Source organism: Nuphar pumila, chromosome 8, assembly GCF_984573655.1.
Source record: "Nuphar pumila chromosome 8, dmNupPumi1.hap1.1, whole genome shotgun sequence".
NCBI lineage: Eukaryota > Viridiplantae > Streptophyta > Magnoliopsida > Nymphaeales > Nymphaeaceae > Nuphar > Nuphar pumila.
Window position 1 is genome coordinate 1111917 of NC_143256.1, and position 23142 is coordinate 1135058.

At 37.3% G+C, this 23142-nt stretch overlaps 1 protein-coding gene across 1 annotated transcript in view; it reads right to left on the minus strand.

The window, feature by feature from the left end:
* Window positions 1-946: 946 nt before the first annotated feature.
* Window positions 947-23142, minus strand: part of LOC149829428 (RING/FYVE/PHD zinc finger superfamily protein) — a 37969-nt gene continuing 15773 nt past the window's right edge. Inside the window, exons 5-6 of the mRNA XM_090015936.1 lie at window positions 1442-1728; window positions 947-1215 (exon numbers count right to left, since the gene is read on the minus strand). Of these exons, the coding sequence (XP_089872062.1) occupies window positions 1123-1215; window positions 1442-1728 (380 nt within the window). The 3' untranslated portion in view covers window positions 947-1122. The remainder of the gene's footprint in view (window positions 1216-1441; window positions 1729-23142) is intronic.

Here is a 23142-nt window from a genome sequence, read left to right on the forward strand (position 1 = left end):
TATGATTGTGGTATATTTGTCATACAGTATATGAAGTATTTGGGCAGAAACTAGAGATTAAACTTCACAAAAGTATGTGTTTATATGTCAGTTGTTCACTAGTTTGAGATGTCTGTTGTAGTTAGTTATTTGCTAATAAAAGTTTTTTTTTAGTAAAATATCATAGATATAAAGAATCATATGATCAAGTTCAACAAGCACATGAATGAAAGGGCTTCCAAAGATGCGAAAGACAATGAAAAGGTGGAGACATCGGTTATAGAGGTGTCATAAGAGTTTATCCAGCTAGCTCAATTGTAGACAATTATGTACCTTTGTAATAGATCAAGTTAAACTTACATTTGTAATTGAATGGATTAAGTTAAACTTTGACTATAATTTTATAATAAGTGTCATGTATTGAATGTAACTTTGTAATTGTTAAACTTAAGTTATCTGAGTTCGTGAGGTCTAAATTCACATTAAAAACCTACGTTTCTGGATTTAACTGGGTGTTGGACATAGTCAACGGTACAAATTTATCTCAAAAATGCCTAAATTCGTAGTTACAACAATGTTGAATATTTACAATTTTGAACATCAGAAGACTATTGAAAATTATAGGGTTTCAGATAATCAGGTCAAATTACCTGTACAGTAAGGTCATTTTATGCTTAAACAATCTCTCCATCCTTCACCTTAAACACACTTCAGATATCTAGTACCAAGTAGCGCAAACCCTTTAAATCTTTCTAACCTAATTAATGAGAGGATCTATATTGAAACTAGAGAGTTTTAACAGCAATGATTGGAGTATTTTACATATGATTGGTGAAGGATTCATCAGGATTAGTGCCAGATCCATACCTAAAAAACAGGTCCAACCACAGCGTATCAGATTTAGTGTGATTGTAACAGAAACATCTTTCAAGCTCCTATTGCTTACAATTTACAAACGGTTACAACTTGCAATAATTTCCAATTTTCATTTTCTCTAAGTATCTGATGGTGATTTTTCAGGATTATTGATACAAAAGGTGTAACATACAAGATTATAAGCTCCATTAACACCAAGGAACATAAATACATACATATGAGACAAAAATGTATTTGCTATATATTTCTGTAAATGATGAAACATTACTAAAGAAGCTTGAGTGATTTCAGATGTTGCTCATGCACGGGATCCAGCTTAGGTGGTGAGTAACACCCATGGAGATCCTCAACAACATATTCCTGCAATGGAAGTACAGCTATAAGTTGGATGTCTGTTAACCAAATGAAAGGCCTATCTTGAGAGATCCATGGTTGCACTGGTTATGGGTTTGGTGGCGATGATGATGATTGCAGCCGCAAGACAAGACGACATGATAGTTATGGTATGGCTTCATCCACCTACATCAGTATTAATAATAATAGTAACAGCATTAGTTATTGAATCAGAGGGGTAAAGAAAGCATGCCTTTGTGAGCTCCCTCTTTGTAAGGATGTGGTAGTGCCTCTGCCAGGTTCTCTGGATCGCCAATGTGGCAGCAAGAAGACCATATGCAATCCCAAGTATAGCAAACATGATAACCATAACAACAAGTAGAATGCCACAAGCTTCTACAGAAGCCGGGAAACAGTCAAGAATGCCCCAACCATAGCAGCAGTTGCGGCAGCCAGCCACACATGGATTATGATTGCTAATAGAAGAACAATGCACTATCAACCCTATCACTCCCAGCAACACAAAGAAAAGAAACACCCCTGCACAAAAAAAACTAATTAGAACATGAACATAAAGAAAAGAAACCTCCTCTGTACAAGAAAAGCCACTTTAGATCACCAAACAGAGGATGCTTCATATGATGTTTCCAAACAAAAAGGAAATCATAGGAGTTGATAGACAAACCGCCAGCCAACCACCAACCAGCTCTTTTTTTTATTTCTTTTTTTTTTATAGTCAAGCTGGGGAATAGCCCCAGTTCAATGGGAACCAGAGACCTGAGTTAGGATAGTGTAACTTTGACCAGTCCGGCAAAATTAATAAACTCCACAGCCAATCAGCTATGAATCTATTCAAATTACTTTGAGGGGAAAGAAGGGCTTCTTTCAATTAAAAAGGAGATAGGATGTCACCAAAATCAGATGCAAAGAAACAGAAAATATCAATACTCGTACAGAAAAGAGAAAATGTCAAAATAAGTAAAAACATAAATTAGCAGCATCCCCAATCTCTGCATGCCAAGCCACTTGGTATCACGATCTGGCCATCTCTATTTTGCAAAAAGAAAGGCCTATATTTTGATTTTAAAGTGGATGATAGTAATGTTCTCTTTAATACTCTTGAAAATGTGATTGTTATTCACTTGAAACCTTCCACCAAGCTATTTTAATAGCCATCATTGCCAAATCCTCTTCCCTTTCATAACCAGTAGTACATATCTCAGTGATTCAGCTCTCAAGTTGCTGGGGTTCCACTAAAGCCAGGCCAGCATGTCACGGAGAACAAACTGCAATTCCAAAATAGATGCCCTATCAATCCGTCTACATTTCAATACATATAACAGTAGCTAGCTAAGTGAAAGCCTCGGCACTTTAGGTTTTGCTGCGCAGGGATCTTATAAAAGGAAATGAACGAAGTAAAAAGGACTGCAATTGACTTTGAGTGAGGGTCCCAAATAGTCCTTTTAGGAAAAGGGCATTAAGTAATTTCAAAAGTGAGTAATAGCAAGACTTCAAGGTGAAGTGTGCCTCTCTTGTGCAATTTCAACTAATGGCATCATTTGAGTCTACCAGCCCCATGCTTTGTACTGCTTTTCAGAGAAAGCCAACCATGGATATCTTCATGTGATCCTTTAAAAATTATATCCCTGTTACTGCACGGGTAATTTGACACGTTTCCCGAAATGCCCTACAGTTTTTTATTCTTCCCATGTCCAAAATCGCAAATATCTGGATTTAAAAACACCTTTTTACCCTTCGCACATGAGAACTTCCTCCCAAATATGTAAATTGTTTTTTGTAGAACAGTTTCTGTTCTCGGATCTGTATCTCTCTGATCCGACGTCCAAAACTTGTGTTTTTACAGTCGTTAACAGCGGAGACAAAGGCTTATAACTTTCATGTTTTGAGTCAGAACCGATAACCCCTCTGGGGTTCCTGTTTCTGAGTTCCAAAACTGGAATAGAAACATGTTCTGCAGACTGGAACAACCAAATAACCTATCTTTCAGAGGATGTTTCCACCCAAAAAATGAAAGATTTCAAAAAAACACAAAAAAGAACAAAGAAACTAGACAAAAATACATTTTCAACGACACTAGATTCGCTGAAAAACAATGAACAAGCGTTGAGATCAAGGTTTTAAAACCCGTGACTCGGAACTCGACTCGTTCTTTATTGACTCGTGACTCGGCGGGTCAACTCGGTGACTCGGACCGGGTTTTGTTAACTTTTGATTTTAAAAGAAAAACAATATATAAATTATCATTTAAACATATAAAAGTTTGTAGAATGACTTAATTACTAGTGTAATTGATTAATAAGTAAAATAACATCAAGTAAAACTATATCTAACTTATAATTACTCATCTAATAGCAAGAAATCGAACAACCAAGCAAAACAATAATTCAATATTTCAATAGAAATAAGCCCTAAAGTAAAGTTAAGTTACAAAGTTCATAAATATAAAGTTAATGATCATAACACAATGACAAAATCAAATTTCAAACATCCAAAATTCATCCACTTTTACAAAATATGATATCTCAATTCTCAAGTCAAGAGTCAATGACTCAAATCTCAAATAGAGGCAAAGTGCTATTATTTGGAACTTTATTTGAATCAATTCTTGAGTTGGAAGTAGAAATTAATGGTTGAATTGGAGTACTAGTGGTTGGATTTTCCCTTGCATCTTCATCTTCAACTCCATCACCACCTTCGTCATCAATAAGATTAGCTTCTTCAATGTTTTCAACTTTCATCCCCAAGTCTCTTAAGAAATCCTTCATTCAATAAAATATGACACATTTGAGTTAACATGCAATAGAGAAAGACAAAAAACTAAATTAAAATTTTTTTAATCAAGTTAAAATATTAAACAAACTTTTACGGTTTTACCTCATCTCCATCTAAAACTCCTTCTTGCATGACCCATTCATCCATTGGTGTTTGCAAATATATATTGTCCAAAGAAATTGGGTCAAGACGTGTTCTCTTTAATTGCTTTTCTCTCAGACGTAAATTATAATGGACAAACACTAAGTCATTAAGTTTCTTTTGAGCTAATCTATTTCTTCTCTTAGTGTGAATTTGATCAAAGGTACTCCAATTTCGTTCACATCCAGATGAAGAACATGTTTGACTAAGTATACGAATAACAATGTTTTGAAGATCGGGGGCACATATTCCATGCATTTTCCACCACATTGCTGCATAAAGCCAAAACACAAAAATGAAAAGTTGATTAAAGAAATATTCTTTTGCACAACACAACAATAATGTTAAAGATAAATCACCTGGCTTATGCTCATCTCTAGTCATAACAGCTATAAAAGTACCAAAATCTGCACTTGCGTCTTCAAATAACTCAAGTTGCTTGCACGCTCTTACTCTAGCTGAAATATTTGGCTCCAACTTCTCAATACATTGAATTAAACCACGCCTTACTTCAGGATGCTTTGTGAATTACATGAAATAGTGCAAATAGTCAAATACATTAAATTGGTAATTGATAAAAGAAAGTTCATATTAAAAATTTAAAATAATTAATAAAAAGATATAAACAAATACATACCTTAGAAAATTGTGGACTATAGTGGTATTTGAGATTGAGATAGTATGTTGCTGCATGAAGAGGGTGATGAAGTTGATTTTCCCAACGATTGTCAATTATTTTTCAATAAGGTTTATACTTTTTCTCGTCATTGTCATGAATTTCTTTTATAGCCTCTTTGGCTCTATCCATAGCTTCATAAAGATAACCCATTGTAGGATTTTCTTCTCCATCGACCATTCTCAAAACTTTGACCAGAGGTTTTATAGTTTTAACAGTTGATTCTACGACTCTCCAAAAATTACTATTCAATATAATATCCTCCATCTCTTTCCCCTCAGCAAATGATGAATATTTTGAATTGTTCCATTCATCTGATGCCATCATTTTTCTAAGACCACTTCGATGTTCTAGCAAAGATTGAAGCATGATAAAATTAGTGGCAAATCTTGTAGTAACCGGTCTTAGAATTTCTTTCTTATTAGAAAATTGAGTCCTCATTAGGTTCAAAACAAAAGTATGATTGTAGATGAACTTCGTGGTCCTTTTTCCTTTTTCCACACATCCAGCTATGCTTTTTATCTTAGAAAAATCTTCAAGCAGAAGATCTATGCAATGAGCTGCACAAGAAGTCCAAAATATGGTTTTCCTCCTATCCTCCAACATCTTTCCAGCTGCTTGATAGTTGGCTGCATTATCTATGATTATCTGTCATTTTTTAATTTCAAAACATTATTAACATAGTAGACAAATTATAAATATCAATGTTTAATAGAAAATTACAAAAGAACAGAATAATATACCTGAACAACATTCTCTGCACCTATTGTTTCCACCACTTCATCAAATAATTTTAATAAATTTTCTCGATTCTTCACGATACTTGTTGCATCAACTGATTTCAAGAAGTAAATGCCCCTTGGACAATGAACCAAAAAATTTATCAATGTCCTTTGTGTTTCATCTTTCCAACCATCAGCCATAATAGAACAACCCATTTCAGCCCAAGGCTCCTTTGTATTCTTTGAAATAATCATCAATTTTTTTAATTTCTTCTTGTAACAATCTTCCAGAAATCTCAGATGAAGAAGACGGCTTCAATCCCATTCCTACTGAGGAATAAACTTCAATCATCTTTGTAAAGTAAGGAGAATTGGCTGCGTTGAAAGGAATGGCTGAATGATAAAAAAATCTCGCAATAGCTTAACATAACCTATCTCTAGCTTTTTTATCCAAAGCTGCTTTTATTCCAAGTTGTTTCATTGATGGAGACCCTGCCTTCACTTGAACAAAAGCATCAAGATTATGCTTTGGGGCATCATTCATCAATTTTTTTCCCTTTATATATATTTTCTCAGAAGACTCATCACTTTCATCTAACAAGTCCATATCATTATCATTTACTTCAATAAAGGAACCAATCTCATTTACAATATTTCTCTTATATAATTTGTGTTCCTTAAATGACTCCAAATTCTTACAAATTTTTTTTCTTACAGATTCTTCGACTTTGTCACATGGTTCCACCTCTCTTTTAATACCAGCAAGATGATACTTAAGTCTATTAATGTCACCACTCATTTGTTTTGTACACCAAGTACATTGTACCCTCTTCTTTTTCTTATCAAGTGGTAAACCAAAATCCCACACAGGGTCCTTTCCTTTAGTGAATGCTATTGGAGTCCTTGAAGATCCTTCTTCTGACATTTCTTTGATGATTTGATAAATCTAAAACTTTTAAATTTGAAAAGTTAAAAACATGCGTACGGTTAGTAGATTATGCACAAACCCACCAAGGAAAGTTAAAAACAGTGTCATACAAGTATAAAACTAAAACTATACATGGTACACTATATAATGCACACAAACTAAACACTGTATATGCTCATCAGCATAAGCAAGTTATTAATTTTTTTTACTATTAACACTAGCACGATCAAGTTATTGGAAGGAAGAAAGATAAATTTCATCGAATCAAAAGCAAAAGGCATGATAAATTAGCATGCTTTGAGACAGTATCGATAGTGTGCGCCTCAGTACCTGTGAGGCGTACGCTTCAAGTACTGAGGCGTACGCCTCGCCTATGAGGCGTACGCTTCAAATACTGAGGCGTACGCCTCGCCTGTGAGACGTACGCCTCACAGGCGAGGTCGCAGCAGCCGAAGGACCACCTTGAATCCTTTATAAAACTCGCCGAAAAATCTTGCCGGAAATTATCGCAGCGGCAGAAAGAAACACAAAAGGGGAAAATTTGAAAAAACATACCTGGTGGCGTCGAAAAATGTCGTTGATGCACTATTTTTGCTGGAGAAGACACGTCGGAGCTGCGACGATGCCTTATATTCACCGTCAATGTGCCTTCGTCGGCGACTTGGCGTCATTGTTCACGCCGGAGTTAATGTTCGCGATGCAAATACAAAACGAAAAAAAATAAACACTGTTCACGCCGGCGTCACTGTTCACATTGGCGTCACTGTTCACGCCGGAAACTCCTTTCCGGCGTCGCTTTTCTCGCCGGATGGCTGGAGCTGCAGCCGCACCTTCTCGGCTTTTCCTCTCTTCAGTCGAGGGTTAAACACAATGAACAGTGAAAACCTAAAGGGTTTTCGACTTTTCGTTAACAATTTAAAGGGTAAAAGAAATAATATTGCGAAAATGCCATTAACACAAACCGTCCGAGTTGTCCGATTATTTTTGACCCATGACTCGTCCCGAGTCGCGCGTGTCCTCCAGCGAGTTTTGTAAATCCGAAAACGACAGACCTCGCCCGAGTTCTACGTGACTCGTGACTCGGCCGAGTCATGCCAGAGTCTTGGCCACCCGAGTATGCCTTACCGGGTTGACCTGCTGGAGGGCCGAGCCGAGCCGAGTCAGCCGAGTCAACGAGTTGACTCGGCGAGTTTTTAAACGTTGGTTGAGATACATCCCCGACAACGTTCCTAAAACAGGAGATAACAAGAGTGGCTACGCCTTTTTGTCTGTTCTATGTTATTTTCCAGTCACTTGCACCGGAAATCCAGAAAAACAAAAAAATGAAAGAGACAGATCAGAATGTTAGCTTTCCACTACCACCAAGATCAACTTAATCTGATGAGCAGTCGGGGAGAAACGATATCTGGAAGATAGATTGTTCCTCCTAAACATGCGAACAACGAACAACATAGACAAGGACAGGGAAATCCACATAAAATATATGCGGACTTGAGAAAGTCCACATAAAATATATACGGACTTCCTTATTTTCCATCCGTATAAAATATATGCGGACTTAAGGAAGTCCGCATAAAATATATGTGAACTTCCTCATTTTGTTCGAGTTTGACAGGATGTTCACAAATATTATTACGTGAACTTCGTGAAGTCCACAAAAAAAATGTGTGAACCTCATTTTAAGTGGGAGTTTGCAACACCCGACGAACAGAGTGATATTTCGTGTGAACTTTGTGAGTTTCGCGCACACGAAGGGTAAAAAGGACATTCCAAGGCTGGTTATTTGCAATTTTAGAAATGGAGAAAATATTGAAAATTATATGGCATTTCAGAAAACATATCAAATTACCATACAATACGGTCGCGTAATAATAATCAGCTAGTGAGCTGCCCTTGCTCCTGGCCAGCTAGTAAAAGCCTTTGAATCTCTCCTTAAGGGCACGTTTGGAAGCAAGAAAATGGTAAGAAAATGCAAGTAGGAAAGAAAAAATGACAACTTTTCCAACCATTCCAAATGAGAGAATATTTGAAAGGAAAATTTTTCTAAAAAGTGTGATTTTTTATAGGAAAAATTCCTCCATCTGGGGGTGGAGGAATTTTTTCTATCAAAAATTCTTTTTTGATTAGGGCAACCATTCACCGACAACACATCTCATCCAATGGGCTGCCACAAGAAGAGCTTCCTCCATCTTCATCTTCCTCCTAACCACCACCATTTCTAGCTCTCTCTCTCTCTCTCATTTTTCTCACATTTTCCATTCCGTTTTTCTCATGCTACAAACAAGTGAAAATTTTTCATTTAGAAAAGTTAGCATATCAAAACTTCTCATAAGAAAAACTTTCTTTTCCTGTGAGAATTTTTCTTGCTTCAAAACATGCCCTAAGATGTAACTTTGAATAGAAGGATTTCTAAGTTTTCATTAAAAACTTTTTCAAAATATGAAATAAGTAATCATATACTCATTTGTTAACATATAATCATATGAAGTTTCCAAGAAAGTATTTTTATCCCTAAGCATGTTTTAATATCTATGTAACAATTTGTTCAAGAACTCTATTAATGTCTATGTCATGAAGATATGGTTATGACCATAGTGAAGTTTAAAATGACCATCTCGGTTGTGAATTTCTCATGAGATTTTCAAACTTTTTTATTTTTCTCGAGTTTTTATCAACAAAATATCAAAGAAAATACAAAAATCAAATAACCTTTTAGAAAATCTCAAAAAAACAAAAAAAAACAAATAAAAGCAAACTAATTACACAATTTTATATGCAAAAAAAACATAAAATCTTTTTTTTAATTCCAAATAATTGTATCTAGAAAGTATCAACTATCAACCATCAAAAATTAAATAACAACCTTCAAGCCCAACAATCAACAAGAAACTCATGGCCCGAAAGCAATATTCTTACAAGATAAAAATGGTTGCAAAAACAGCTCGTGACTGACAACTTGTGAACTTGTTAAGAGCTGAGCCCGAGTTAGTTACAAGTTGAGCTTTACAAACCAATCATGAGCTGTCTTGTATTCCAAAAAAATTTGTTTCTAAACATCTTTTAAAGTTTTATAATATATATATACATATAAGTACATATAATATGTATAATACATATATAATATGTATTTTATGTATATAATATATAAATAATAAATGTATAAAATATATAACAATAAATATATAATATGTAAAGCAAGACTATACAAGCCAAGTCAAGCCAAGCTTGCCATGTTCGTGCTCGGCCAGTGTTATCAAAAACACGCCTTGAGGCACAAAAGGCGTGCCTCGCCTTGAGGCGCGTCTCTCTGTGCCTCAAGGCGCAAGCCTGAGGCGCAAAAAAAAAATTACAACAAGACTTCTGAGACATAATCAAAAACATTTTTGTAGGTTAATCTCATATATTTTCCAGTTATTTCAGTTATGTAATAAGTTTCTTAGTATACTACTATATTTTAACTTTTGTTGGTTAATCTGGTATATTTTTCAGCTATTTAAGTTATGTAATTAGTTTTTTAATATATTTTAACTTTTATTGGTTAATCTCATATATTTTTCAGTTATGTAATCAGTTTTTTAGTTACTTTTATATGTTAATCTCATATTTTTTAGAATAATCTCATATATTTTAACTTTTGTAGGTTAATCTCATATATTTTTCAGTTATTTCAGTTATGTAATCAGTTTCTTAGTATATTTTAACTTTTGTTGGTTAATCTCATATATTTTCCAGTTATGTAATCAGTTTTTAGTTACTTTTATATGTTAATCTCATATTTTTTAGAATAATCTCATATATTTTAACTTTTGTAGGTTAATCTCATATATTTTCCAGTTATTTCAGTTATGTAATCAGTTTCTTAGTATATTTTAACTTTTGTTGGTTAATCTCATATATTTTCCAGTTATGCAATCAGTTTTTTAGTTACTTTTATATGTTAATCTCATATGTTTTAGAATAATCTCATATATTTTAACTTTTGTTGGTTAATCGCATATATTTTCCAGTTATGTAAACGGTTTCTTAGTATATTTTTCTTTTATTGGTTAATCTCATATATTTTCTAGTTATGTAATCAGTTTTTTAGTTACTTTTATATGTTAATCCCATATTTTTTAGAATAATCTCATATATTTTAACTTTTGTAGGCAGTGTTGTGAAAAGCGTTGAGGCGTAGCGAGGCGCTCCACCAAAAACCGAGGCGAAGAGTAAGCCTCGAGGCGTAAAGCGTAAGCCTCAAATATTTTTTTGAAAACTTTAAAAAAAATATAAAAAATATCTAAAATTATAAATAAATAAAGAAATGCTTTATTGATGAAATAACAACCAATAAGAAATAGAAAATATCAAATAAGTACTAAAACATATGAGATTAACATATAAAAGTAACTAAAAACTGATTACATAACTGGAAAATATATGAGATTAACCAAAAAAATTTAAAATATACTAAGAAACTGATTACATAACTGAAATAACTGGAAAATATATGAGATTAACATACAAAAGTTAAAATATATGAGATTATTCTAAAAAATATGAGATTAACATATAAAGGTAACTAAAAAACTGATTACATAACTGGAAAATATATGAGATTAACCAACAAAAGTTAAAATATACTAAGAAACTGATTACATAACTGAAATAACTGGAAAATATATGAGATTAACCTACAAAAGTTAAAATCTATGAGATTATTCTAAAAAAATTGAGATTAACATATAAAAGTAACTAAAAAATGACTACATAACTGGAAAATATATGAGATTAACCAACAAAAGATAAAATATATTAAAAAACTGATTACATAACTGGAAAATATATGAGATTAACCAATAAAAGTTAAAATATATGAGATTATTCTAAAACTTATGAGATTAACATATAAAAGTAACTAAAAAGCTGATTACATAACTGAAATAACTGGAAAATATATGAGATTAACCTACAAAAGTTAAAATATATGAGATTATTCTAAAAAATATGAGATTAACATATAAAAGTAACTAAAAACTGATTACATAACTAGAAAATATATGAGATTAACCAACAAAAGTTAAAATATACTACGAAACTGATTACATAATTGAAATAACTGGAAAATATATGAGATTAACCTACAAAAATTAAAATATGAGATTATTCTTAAAAATATGAGATTAACATATAAAAGTAACTAAAAAACTGATTACATAACTGAAAATATATATGAGATTAACCAACAAAAGTTAAAATATATTAAGAAACTAATTACATAACTTAAATAGCTGAAAAATATATGAGATTAACCTACAAAAATCTCGTTGATCATGTCTTAGACATCTTGTTGTAAATTTTTTTTTTGCGCGTCAGGCTTGTGCCTTGAGGCACAGAAGGCCGCGCCTCAAGGCGAGGCGCGCCTTTTGTGCCTCTTGGCGCATTTTTTATAACACTTTTTGTAGGTTAATCTCATATATTTCCAGTTATTTCAGTTATGTAATAAGTTTCTTAGTATATTTTAACGTTTTTTGGTTAATCTCATATATTTTCCAATTATATAATCAGTTTTTAGTTACTTTTATATGTTAATCTCATATTTTTTTGTACTTATTTGAGATTTTCTATTTCTTATTGGTTGTTATTTCATCAATCAAGCATTTCTTTATTTATTTGTATTTTTAGATATTTTTTTATAATTTTTTTAAAGTTTTCAAAAAAAAATTGAGGCTTACGCTTTACGCCTCGAGGCTTACACCTCGCCTCGGTTTTTGGTGGAGCGCCTCGCTATGCCTCAACACTTTTCACAACGTTGTGCTCGGCTCATTTAACTAAACAAGATGGATCGTAGCTTGGTTCGCCAAGCTTAATTTCCAAGTCATGCCGAACGCCGAGCTTCTTGTCTCATTTCCCAGCACTATATACAAACTACCTTTCATACACACATAGAACAAAAGGAACAAAGAAGGTCCAGCATTGCTGGACAACTCTATATTTTCTTCAAAGGCGCAACTTTAATCTTCATCTTCTTAATGTTAGAAAGAAAATTTTATAAATAACTATGCATTTATGAGATATAGAGCATGCAGCTTTGTCTAAAATGTCTCATTCTCTTAGTAGATGCCACCTATAACAAAACCTTTCAATGGGGTGTTTGTTTGATAATTTTTTTTTATTTCCAAATTTTTATAAATTTTGAAACTATGAAATTAAATACTAAAGTTTTTTAATTTTTATAGATTTTTTTATGATTAAGAGAGCATGATTTCATAAAAGAATACTTTTTTATAGATTTTTTGTTTTTAAATAACTATTTAGAAAGAAGGGTCACAAATCTCAATGGTCATATGTGGTATAGAGTGAGAGATCCTATTGGAATTTTATAAATATTTGTTCAAAAGTGGTTTATCTTTTGCCAAATAACAAAAAAAAAAACATATCCAAATGAAACTCACTTCATGCCCCAAGAGGACCTGAGCAATAAAAATTATTCCAAATAATACCAGTCTTTTAGATTTGGCTTCCTTGAGCTTGGATGGAATTTTAGCATATTTGTCTCTCCAGCTTAACCTAAAAAGGATAATGAATCTTGAATTATCACTACTAGAAATTGATTTTGATCTTTCATGGATTTCTGCTCCAACTATGCTATGAACTTCACAAAAGCAATACCTGGCAGTACCCGATCTGACTAACTTTATTTTCATTGGCTCTTCCAAATAGCTAAACTTTAAATTGTGGCCCAAGACTACCCCAGATGCGGGTCTATGAAACGGTAGAAGAGCTAATATCCAAAGTTATTTGAAAACACGCTTTTCACCTCTTCAAAGAAATGGATCTTTAATATTGAAAGAAAAAGCTCAAATTAAGTTTTGAAAAATCTAGAACATTTTCCTAAACACATTTAATGGGAGGTGTTGGGATGAAGAAACTAACCAAGATTAAGAAATTAAATGAGGGCACAAGCATAAACATGACAACGTTGCATCTGTCTTTAGTAATTTTTTGGCTTTTATTCTCAAACATCAAAGCTGTGTCAAGAAAACCCTCTTCCAAAAGAAAGGCAATGGATGCCTCATCAGAAGAACATCCAAATATATGTTAGAATGATTTAGGAAAGCTGTATTAATTTCATAATCCACTTCCATTAAACTAGATGAATCAAACTACTCTGTCATTTACATATTCAACGGTTTCTTCTTCAACATCCTCTCTGAAAAGTTCTATTTTGACTCAAGATTTTTGCTTGAGAGAGGTTTAAGGACAGTAGAGGCTTCTTCCTTCAAAACTTTGTTGAGATCATTTTCTTTACAGTTTTGTATCTCACCATACTAGTGATTAACTAGGGTAAAGTTAGGCAATCAATACAAGTTCGAATTCATTTGGACCTACTATAATTGTGTAAACTTTGAAAAATATGGAACATTTACTGATTAGAGAGGTTTCTTAAAATTCATTTGTTAGAATCAATTGTCCTTTCTTGAGGCAATCTTCAATTGTGTTTTAAGAAAAAACAGCCTTTAGTTTCATGGCTGTTGGGTAGATGAACTCTATCGAATTTAGACACTCTCTCTCTATTTTTGGAGGACTTAACTTTTGATAATTTGATATCACCATTTTGCAAAAGAAAGCCCAAGGTCTGATACTGTGTTTGCCACAATTTTTTATCTCTAGACCACCAATAGTTTGAAATTGCCCCTGATCCAGCAAGGGCACCAAAAATAACTAAAGCTGGACCACCTACAAGCTCTCTATGGGTGAGCATGGGCATGTGCACACACACATGCGCATCGACACGGGCCGATGCAGAAGTATGGGTAGCGGGTCTAGTGAGAGTTGGTTTGGGTCCAATTATGGATTTTGGGCCCAAGTGGGGTATGCTATGGGATTGACATCCTATATATATATATATATATACATCAATGAGAATTAGCCTTTGGCTTGGAGGTAGCTCTGTCTCAAAGGAGCCTTTTTCTTCTTCCTCCCTCTCGCTCACCTACACCTCCCATCTCATGCGCGCCCCATGCTAGGTTGAGGCTGAATGCAACCTCCCTTGCCGTGCACTCACCCACCTCACGCGCCACCCATTGTGCGCACCAACACCATGCACACCCTACCTGTGTGCAACCCCTCTTGTGTGTGTTGTGTTTTCTCACCCGCCGCGTAGTGCTCACTACGTGTTCAGCCCCGATCTAGGCATCACGGAACATCTAGTATCAGAGCCACGCTTCCTCGGGAGCAATGGCTAGCCTAGTCCACAACAACATTCATTTTCGCGTTCTGAGAGATGGAGACGTGATTGAGTGCAACGCTCATGAAGATGACGAAGATCAAGATGGATGAAGAAATTGAGGAGTGAGGTTGATTTTTCATTTTTGGTGTCATTTTCAATAGAAGAAAGTGTTGATAGAAATACTAACATTCATCCCGAGTCTCAAACTCCTGATAATAGGTTTGGCCAAACCTATGACAGAAGACAAGAGGGTGTCCCGAGTATACCTTTTATAGATCAAATTGATCAGAAAGAAGTTGAGATTCTAGAGACCAATTTTGATTCCCTTCTAGCTAATTTTAAGCACACAGTTCAAGATCCTACACCTTTACTACTCAATACGTCGTAATTCTCAAATTTTTGTTCTCTTTGTTTTGTTTCTTATGAATTTCTCCCAAGCATCATGCATTCTTAGGAGTAGCAGCAAACAATAGTTGAGGAGTTGAATGCTCTAGAGAAAATGCATACTTGGGATCTTTTGAAACTCCCATATGGAAAAAATGTAGTGTGATGTAAATGGGTTTATAAGATTAAGACAAAGGCAGATGGATCCATTTGAAAGATACAAGGCAAGGTTGGTGGCAAAGGGTTATAGTCAGCAATTTAGGATCGATTTTGCTGAAAATTTTGCGGCTGTGGCTCATATCACCACCATAAAAACTTTGTTTGTGGTTGTTGCAGTGAGAATGGAATTTGTGAAAGATAGATGTGAAAATGCTTTCTTAAATGGGGATTTGAATAAGGTGTATATGGATCATGAAGTTGCCATAAGGGTACTCATATTCAAATGATAGAGTCATATTTGGCAAACTCGTGACTCAGGCTAGGATCGGACTCCTACTGGGTCACCGAGTCAACAGGTTGACTCAGACAAGTCAGGACTATATTTTATAGTATAAGCACATGAATAAGACATGGAAATAACTAAACTTCAAGCTAATATGTCAAAAGATAAGTTGCAAAAACATATAATTATACATGATTATTAACTTTTTTCATTGAACAATATTAGATTCTTCATAACAAGTGACTTTATATAAGAATTATGCATTAAAATAATAAAATACATGATAAAAAAATTTATTTAATGGGTTGGATCGACAGTTCTGAATCGTGACCCATTTGGGGTCCAATCCGGGTCGACTCGGGCGATTCCCGATTCCACTCACCGGCCTTGCCAACTATGGATAGAGTTTACAGATTGAATAGAGCTTTATATGGACTCAAACAGGCACCTTGAGCTTGGTTTGAAAAGTTTAGTTTAGTTATTAAATCTATTGGTTTTGAGCAGAGCTATCATGATTTGTTTGTGGCAATTCCTTCTCGAGGAAAGTGTATATTGCTCTTATATGTTGATATGATCATTACATGTGATGATTTGTAGAAGGTGGATGATACCAAGAAGAGGTTGGCTAAAATCTTTGAAATGAATGACCTAGAAAATCCGAAATATTTTCTTGGTTTGAAAGTTGGATACTCAAATAGAGGACTTTACTTGTCTCGGCATAAGTATGCAACTGATCTTGTTGTAAAGGTGATACTAACGGATGATTCTAAAAAGGTTAGTTCTCCTATGAAAGCAAATGTAAAATTGAGGGCTTTGAATAAAGTAGAGTTAGAGGATCAAGTTGTGTACTGGTTGTTAAAATGTATATATATATATATATATATATATATATGAGTGTATATGTATATATTATATAATTTTAAAATGTTTTTCTTCCCTTTGTAATAGGTAAAACCCTTTAGGCGTATTGTGGCAATTTTGTACATGTAGTAGACTCTGCCCATTAGGGCCAAAATGGTAATTTTGTACATTCAGCTTTGTCTTTTAGTGAATATAGCTGTTGAAAATCTCCAAAGAGCCTTTCTCAACAGCTATATGGGTCCCCTTGGCCCCTTGGCCCTCTTGTTTGTATATAAATAGGGACCGCTTGTCCCATTAGATGTAAAGTTTTACTAAGCATTTTATCTCAATAAAGATTATTATTTTTTTAGGTTTTCTATGTTCTTTTGTGTATGCCCTTTGGTGCCTCTTATGATCTCATGTATTTGTCATTGATTGACTTGTGTATTGTCCATTTGTGGAATTGTGCTTGTGCACATTTAGGCTCTTTATAGCCATTGTATGCACTTAAGTGCTTTTGTATTGCCTTTGGCATTTGTATTGTTCGTTGAAGGACTTGTTCTTGAGTTTATGCACATTATGGTTTGCTTCCAACTTGATTTCATTAGACAGACAACTAGTTAAAAGTTTGATATACTTGACTATATCCAGGCCAGACATCAATTATGCAGTTCATGAGTTCTCCCAAGTCAGTACACCTTGCAGTTGTACTCGGATCATTAGATACATTCTTCTCTTTGTCCTCCACAGATCTTAGAGCCTTCTATGATGTAGATTTGGATGGTCTACTCGAGATTGTCTTTCTATTATTGGACTTCGTGTTTTTCTTGGAAGCTCCTTAATTTCATGTAAAAGTAAAAAGTAGCAAAGAGTTGTTTTATCCATAGTTGAGGCAAAATATATAATTATGGCATAGGTTACAACTGAGATTATTTGGATCAGATGGTTGTTAGGGGAATTAAGGGTTCCACATTTGTGGTAGGACTAAGCATATTAAGAAAAATTGGCTGGTGGGGGAATTAGGGGTTCATGTATTGTGCTAATATGAGTGTCATTAGTATCGCCAAGAACCCAGAGTTTCATGAAAGGACTAAGCATATTGAGAAAAAATGGCACTTTACCAAGAGAGCTTATAAAGATGGAGTCATTTCTATTGAACACATGAGCTCTAAGGATCAAATTGCAAATGTGTTTACTAAGAGTCTTGCCCCTTTGTATTTTAGTTTTTTCCTTTCCAAACTTGGGATGATTCTTCTTGCATCATCTCAAGTTTGAGAGGGAGTGTTAAGATTGAAGTAATATATATATATATATATATTGATCATGCATATATTTTGCATCTTATATATAATATTCTATGCATGATCCATCGAAAAATTGCATTAAAAACTCATTTTTATCAGTGTTTTTGAGAAACTGCTTTAAATTCGAAAATAAAGGCAAAATATCATAGTTCAAGATTTTTCCTGCATTTTTCAGTGTTTTGATTAGTTTAGGACTTTTTCAATTGTAGTTTAATTAGTTTAGGAATTGTTATTTAATATTCTAGTTGGTTTAGAAGTTTTTATGAAACGTGTTTTTAGAAGAGAAGTTTTTAGAATTTTTGAAATCTAGTTGGACTTTTTAGAAATTTTAGTTTCGACCTAATGTTTTCAATATAAATAGTATTTTTCTAGCCATAGGGGGATTTTTTCTCTTGGATTTTACGCAGTTCTATCTCCCTCCGTCTCTTCTTTTCTTCCCCCGTTTCACTCTTGGTCGGTTCCTCCCTCAATTCTTCTTTCCCTCCTTGTTTCATCTTGCTTCTAATCATTGCTTTCGTCGGCTTCTTCTTGTCCCCATCGTCGAAGCTACGTGCAGCCCGAAGGAAGACCACGTTCTTCTTCTCTCTCTCCTTTTAGTTCGTTCGTTTGCTCGATTCGATCACCTCTCTCTCTCTCTCTCTCTCTCTCTCTCTCTCTCTCTCTCTCTCTCTCTCTCGTTTACCCCGCTCCTCCGGCCAATCAACTTTGAACTTTCATTCGTTCAGCACGGCCTCTCTAGGATCGAACTAGTCCAGGTGTCACCCGCTCTTGGATTTTCTTGTTTTTAGTACGAGTAACTTAGTTGCATAGATAGATATATTTTTTGTCATTCCAGACAAGTCACGTTGTTGGCACGCTGTCCAAGGAGTTGGAGATTTTGGGTATATCGGAGTGCACTTGGCAAAAATAATTCACGCGAATTCCCACCAAAGTTTCTCGCGTGCAGGGGCTGTCAGTGGTGGTGGGTGTTATTGGCCTTGTAGTTTTGGGATTAGCCATATTTTTTCAGGTGTGGGTCAGATAGTGTCAGCGTAGTAAAGCAAAGTGGCCAAGTTCGGTCCTTCGCCAGTGAGAGAGCATATTGAGATGACCATGATGCGAGCACAGGAAATGGTCACAGAGCTTAGGGCAGACATGGAGGAGTGCTTGTCCCATATCGAGCAGACCCTTGGCGGGTTTGCATACCTCAGAGATTTGATAGCAGATACGAACCGCAGGATGGCGTCCATCGATACACGATTGGTGACGGCTAATGAACAAGCAAAGAGGCTGAATGCCAAGATTGACGAGAGGCCTCAATAGTTCCTGCGAGAGATGGAACAACTGCAGAGGGCGCTGCACCAAGACAGAACTAGACCAGAGATGGCATGGTATAATCAAGACCATGGGCCTTACCAGACTCGTCACCCAAGGTTAGAGTTCTCAAAATTTTTGGGGAATGACTTGATGAGATGGTTGTTTCATGTAGAGCAATACTTTCGAGTGGCCCAAACCCCAGAGGAGAACAGAGTGCAAGTGGCCTCCATTCACATGGAAAAGGAGGCAGTATGCTGGTACCAATGGTTTGAGAGGACACACGGTTCACTAGACTAGAGGATGTTCTCGAGGGCATTGACAAAGCGCTTTGGACCGTTCGCCTTCGTGAACCATGACGTGACCCTCTCGAAGCTGAGGCAAATAGGGACAGTAGTAACAGTATCAGGCGGAGCCCGAGAGGCTGGTTGTAAACCGCACTGATAGGTATTTTATAGTCGGCCTGAAATAAGATATTCAGATTGAGGTGCAGGCAGGACAACCCGTTATTCGCCAGCAGGTATTTGAGTTGGCTCGTTTGTCAAAGGAGAAGCTACAGAGGATAGCGAGTAGATGGTCACGACCAACCACAACGATGGAAAGCAGTCGCACAAAGGGTAGGACACGCGGGACAAATAGACCAAACAGGTCGGTAGGACTCACATCGACAACAGAGTCAGAGAAGGCTTTCGCGAGGCCTAAGCAGAAGAAGCGATGGGAGACTCGCACGATCTCCCGCGAGCAAATGGCAGAGAGGCGAAAGAAGGTCCTCTACTATATTTGCGATGAGGTGTGGCTTCCAGAGAACAAGTGCAAGCTACTTTATTTATATGTACGTGACTCAAACAATAAAGACAATGAGAAAGAGGGTGCAGAGGTTGAGCTAGAGACATAGATTCAGGCTGACGAGACTGCAGAGATCTCCCATCATGCCCTTGCAAGAGTAGAGGTACCCAAGACTATGCGAGTTCAGGGTGTGATTGGAAGTTGAGCATATTTGTGTTGATAGACACGGGTGTCACAGGCCTAATTCCTTCAATAGGCCAGCATGGCGCGACGGTCCTTCCTCACCGCCGCAAGCCTACTTGTCAGCTTGCTTGCCAGTCGCGGAAGCTTGTAATCAAAGTGCAAGAGAGCAAGAGAGAATAAAGGGAGAAGAATTGCAATCACAAGAAGCAATCACAACGAGGGTGAACAAAAGAAAGCTCAACGCATTTAATTCATTCACAATTTTGCCTGAGGGCTATTACAGTTCAAGCATATGGGCTGCCCCTTCGGGGTATTGATTTACCTGAATCGGGCAGCTTACATCAGATTCAACAAAAGCAAAATAGACTCTAAGCGCATGCGTCATCCTTGACGCCATCTGTTTCATGGTAAGCCCTGACTTCAGCCAGGTAGCGGTTGTTCATTCGGAATGCAGGCTCTTACATTGGTTCTGTTGTTTCTTCCCACTGCACTAGATATTTCTTCGCTTCGCCCAAGTAGTTGACCTTGTGACGAAGGATCTTACTGAGGTGCTTCTCGGCCCGTTGTGCTGTCGGGGCCCTCTGGATAATGGGAGCGCATTGTGGCACGCTGCGTTCCGAATCTCCATCGTCTGGATGGAACTTCTTGAGGTTGCATACGTGGAACACCGCGTGCACCTTGAAGTCTGGGGGCAACTCCAGCTTATACGCCAGCTTGCCCACCTTCTTTGTGATGGTGAAGAGTCCCTCATACTTTCTGAGCAGTCCACGGTGTCGCCCGTGGAAGATGCTTGTGCGTCCTGGATATAACTTCACCAACACTTGGTCCCCAACTTGGAACCCAGCGGGTCGACGATGCTTGTCGCCTTGTGTAAGAATGTATTCGCCAACTCATTCTGCTCGTGCCAGTCGTGAACAAACTGATAAGCGAAGGATGACCTTCCCTTTTCTTTTACGGCAAGAGTGTGCGGGGTTAGTGGTTGCTGCCCCGTGGCTATCTCAAACGGGTTGTGGCATGAAGACTCGCTTTTCTGCAGATTGTAACAAAATTGTGCCGCGTCAAGAAGCTTCACCTAATTTTTCTGATTGACACTAACAAAATGCCTAAGGTATTGTTCAAGTATCCCGTTGATGCGCTCTGTTTGCCCATCTGTCTGGGGATGGAAGTTTGTTGAAAGCAGCAAATCAGAGCCAAGTAGCCGAAATACTTCACGCCAGAATTTGCCCGTGAAGCGAGCATCGCGGTCACTCACAATGCTCTTTGATATGCCACAGTGCTTCACCACATGCTTTACGAACAACTCTGCAAGGCACTCCTTAGAAGCTGGGATGAATGTGGCATACTTTGAGAAACGATCCACCACAACCAAAATAGAACGGAGGCCCTCTACCTTTGGCAAACTAACAATGAAGTTCATGGAGATGCTATCCCAAGGATGTTCTGGAATTCGTTGAGGCCCAAGGAGACTGACAGCCTTCTGGTTTGTCCCCTTATCTTGCTGGCAGATGAGGCATGTCCGCACATACCCCTCAACGTTGTCCCTCATCTGCGGTCAATAGTAGCCGCGCTCAAGGAGTGCTAAGGTCCGCTCCTGACTAGGATGGTCGGCCCATAGTATATCATGACACTCCTTAAGCAGTTCTCGGCGAAGGCTTCCCCACCGCGGCACGAAGATGCGTCCCCCTTTTGTCACGAGAAGGCCATCCTGTAGCCAAAATCGCCGAGTCTTTTCTGCCTGCGCCAGAGAAACAAGGTGTTGTGCAGTCGGATCCTGCTGCGTACCTTCACGGATGTGGCTCAGCAATGCGCCCTCCAAATGCACTTCAGAAGGCTCCGCGCGCGCAACTGTCAGTTCAGCCCTACGACTTAGGGCATCCACCACAACATTGGTCTTTCCAACCTTGTACTCCAAGGCAAAGTCGAACTCAGTCAAAAACATCTGTCACCGAGCTTGTTTAGGCGTCAACTTCTTCTGTGTCTGAAAATAGCTCGTGGCCACATTGTTTGTCTTGACGACGAACTCGGCACCCAAGAGGTAGTGTCGCCAGGTCCTGAGGCAATACACAATGGCAATCATCTCACGTTCATGCACTGTGTAACGCCTCTCTGCATCCTTCAGCTTGCGACTCTCATATGCGATCGAATGACCATCTTGCATAATAACTCTGCCAATGGTAAAGTCCGAGACATCCGTGTGGACTTCAAAGGGTCTCGAATGATCGGGCAGTCGTAGCATTGACTCACTCACTAAGGCTTTCTTCAAGCCATCGAAGGCATCTTGGCACACTCTTGTCCAGAGCCATACCCGATTTTTCTTTAACAAATCGGTGAGGGGCGCAGCAATGAGGGAATAGCCTTTGATGAAACGTCGATAGTAGTTTTCCAAACCAAAGAATGACCGCAATTCTGGCACTTTGCTTGGTGAAACCCATTCCTGGATGGCCCTTATCTTTTGTCCATCCATAGGCAGCACACCACTCCCCATAACGTGGCCAAGGAAGTTGATCTCCTCCTCCCCGAAGAGACACTTCTCTCATTTGACACAAAGGTCATTCTCCTTCAGCACCTGAAACACTGTTTGCAAGTGCCCGACATGGTCCTCCATGTTGCTGTTGCAGATCAAGATATCATCCAGGTATACTACCACAAACTTGTCTAAGTAAGGGTAGAAGATCTGGTTCATTATAGTCATGAACGTGGTTGGAGCATTTATCAACCCGAATGACATTACTAAGAATTCGTAAGCACCATAGCGGGTGACGCAAGTTGTCTTCGGCTCATCACCTTCAGCAATCATCACCTGCCAGTAACCCGATCGCAGATTTAACTTGAAAAACATGTGGGCACTGCCTAGCTGATCGAACAAGTCCGGTATTAATGGCAATGGGTACTTGTTCTTCATCGTGACTTTGTTCAAAACACGGTAATCCACACATAACCGTTTGGAGCTGTCATGTTTCATCTAAAAAAGGACCGAAGTGCCAAATGGGGCTTTTGATGGACGAACGATGTCTGCGTTCAACATCTCGTCTAGCTGCCTGCGCAGCTCCTTCAGCTCAGCTGGTCCCATGCGGTATGGAACCATTGCGGGAGGCTTCGCTCCCGGGGTCAACTCAATCTTGTGGTCGACCTCACGTCTTGGTGGAAGACGCCTTAGCAATTCCGGAGGCATCACCTCCCGAAACTCCTCCAACAGTGGGGCTAGGGTCGGTGGCATTGATGCTTCTACCTTCCCTTCTTCTGCACGCAC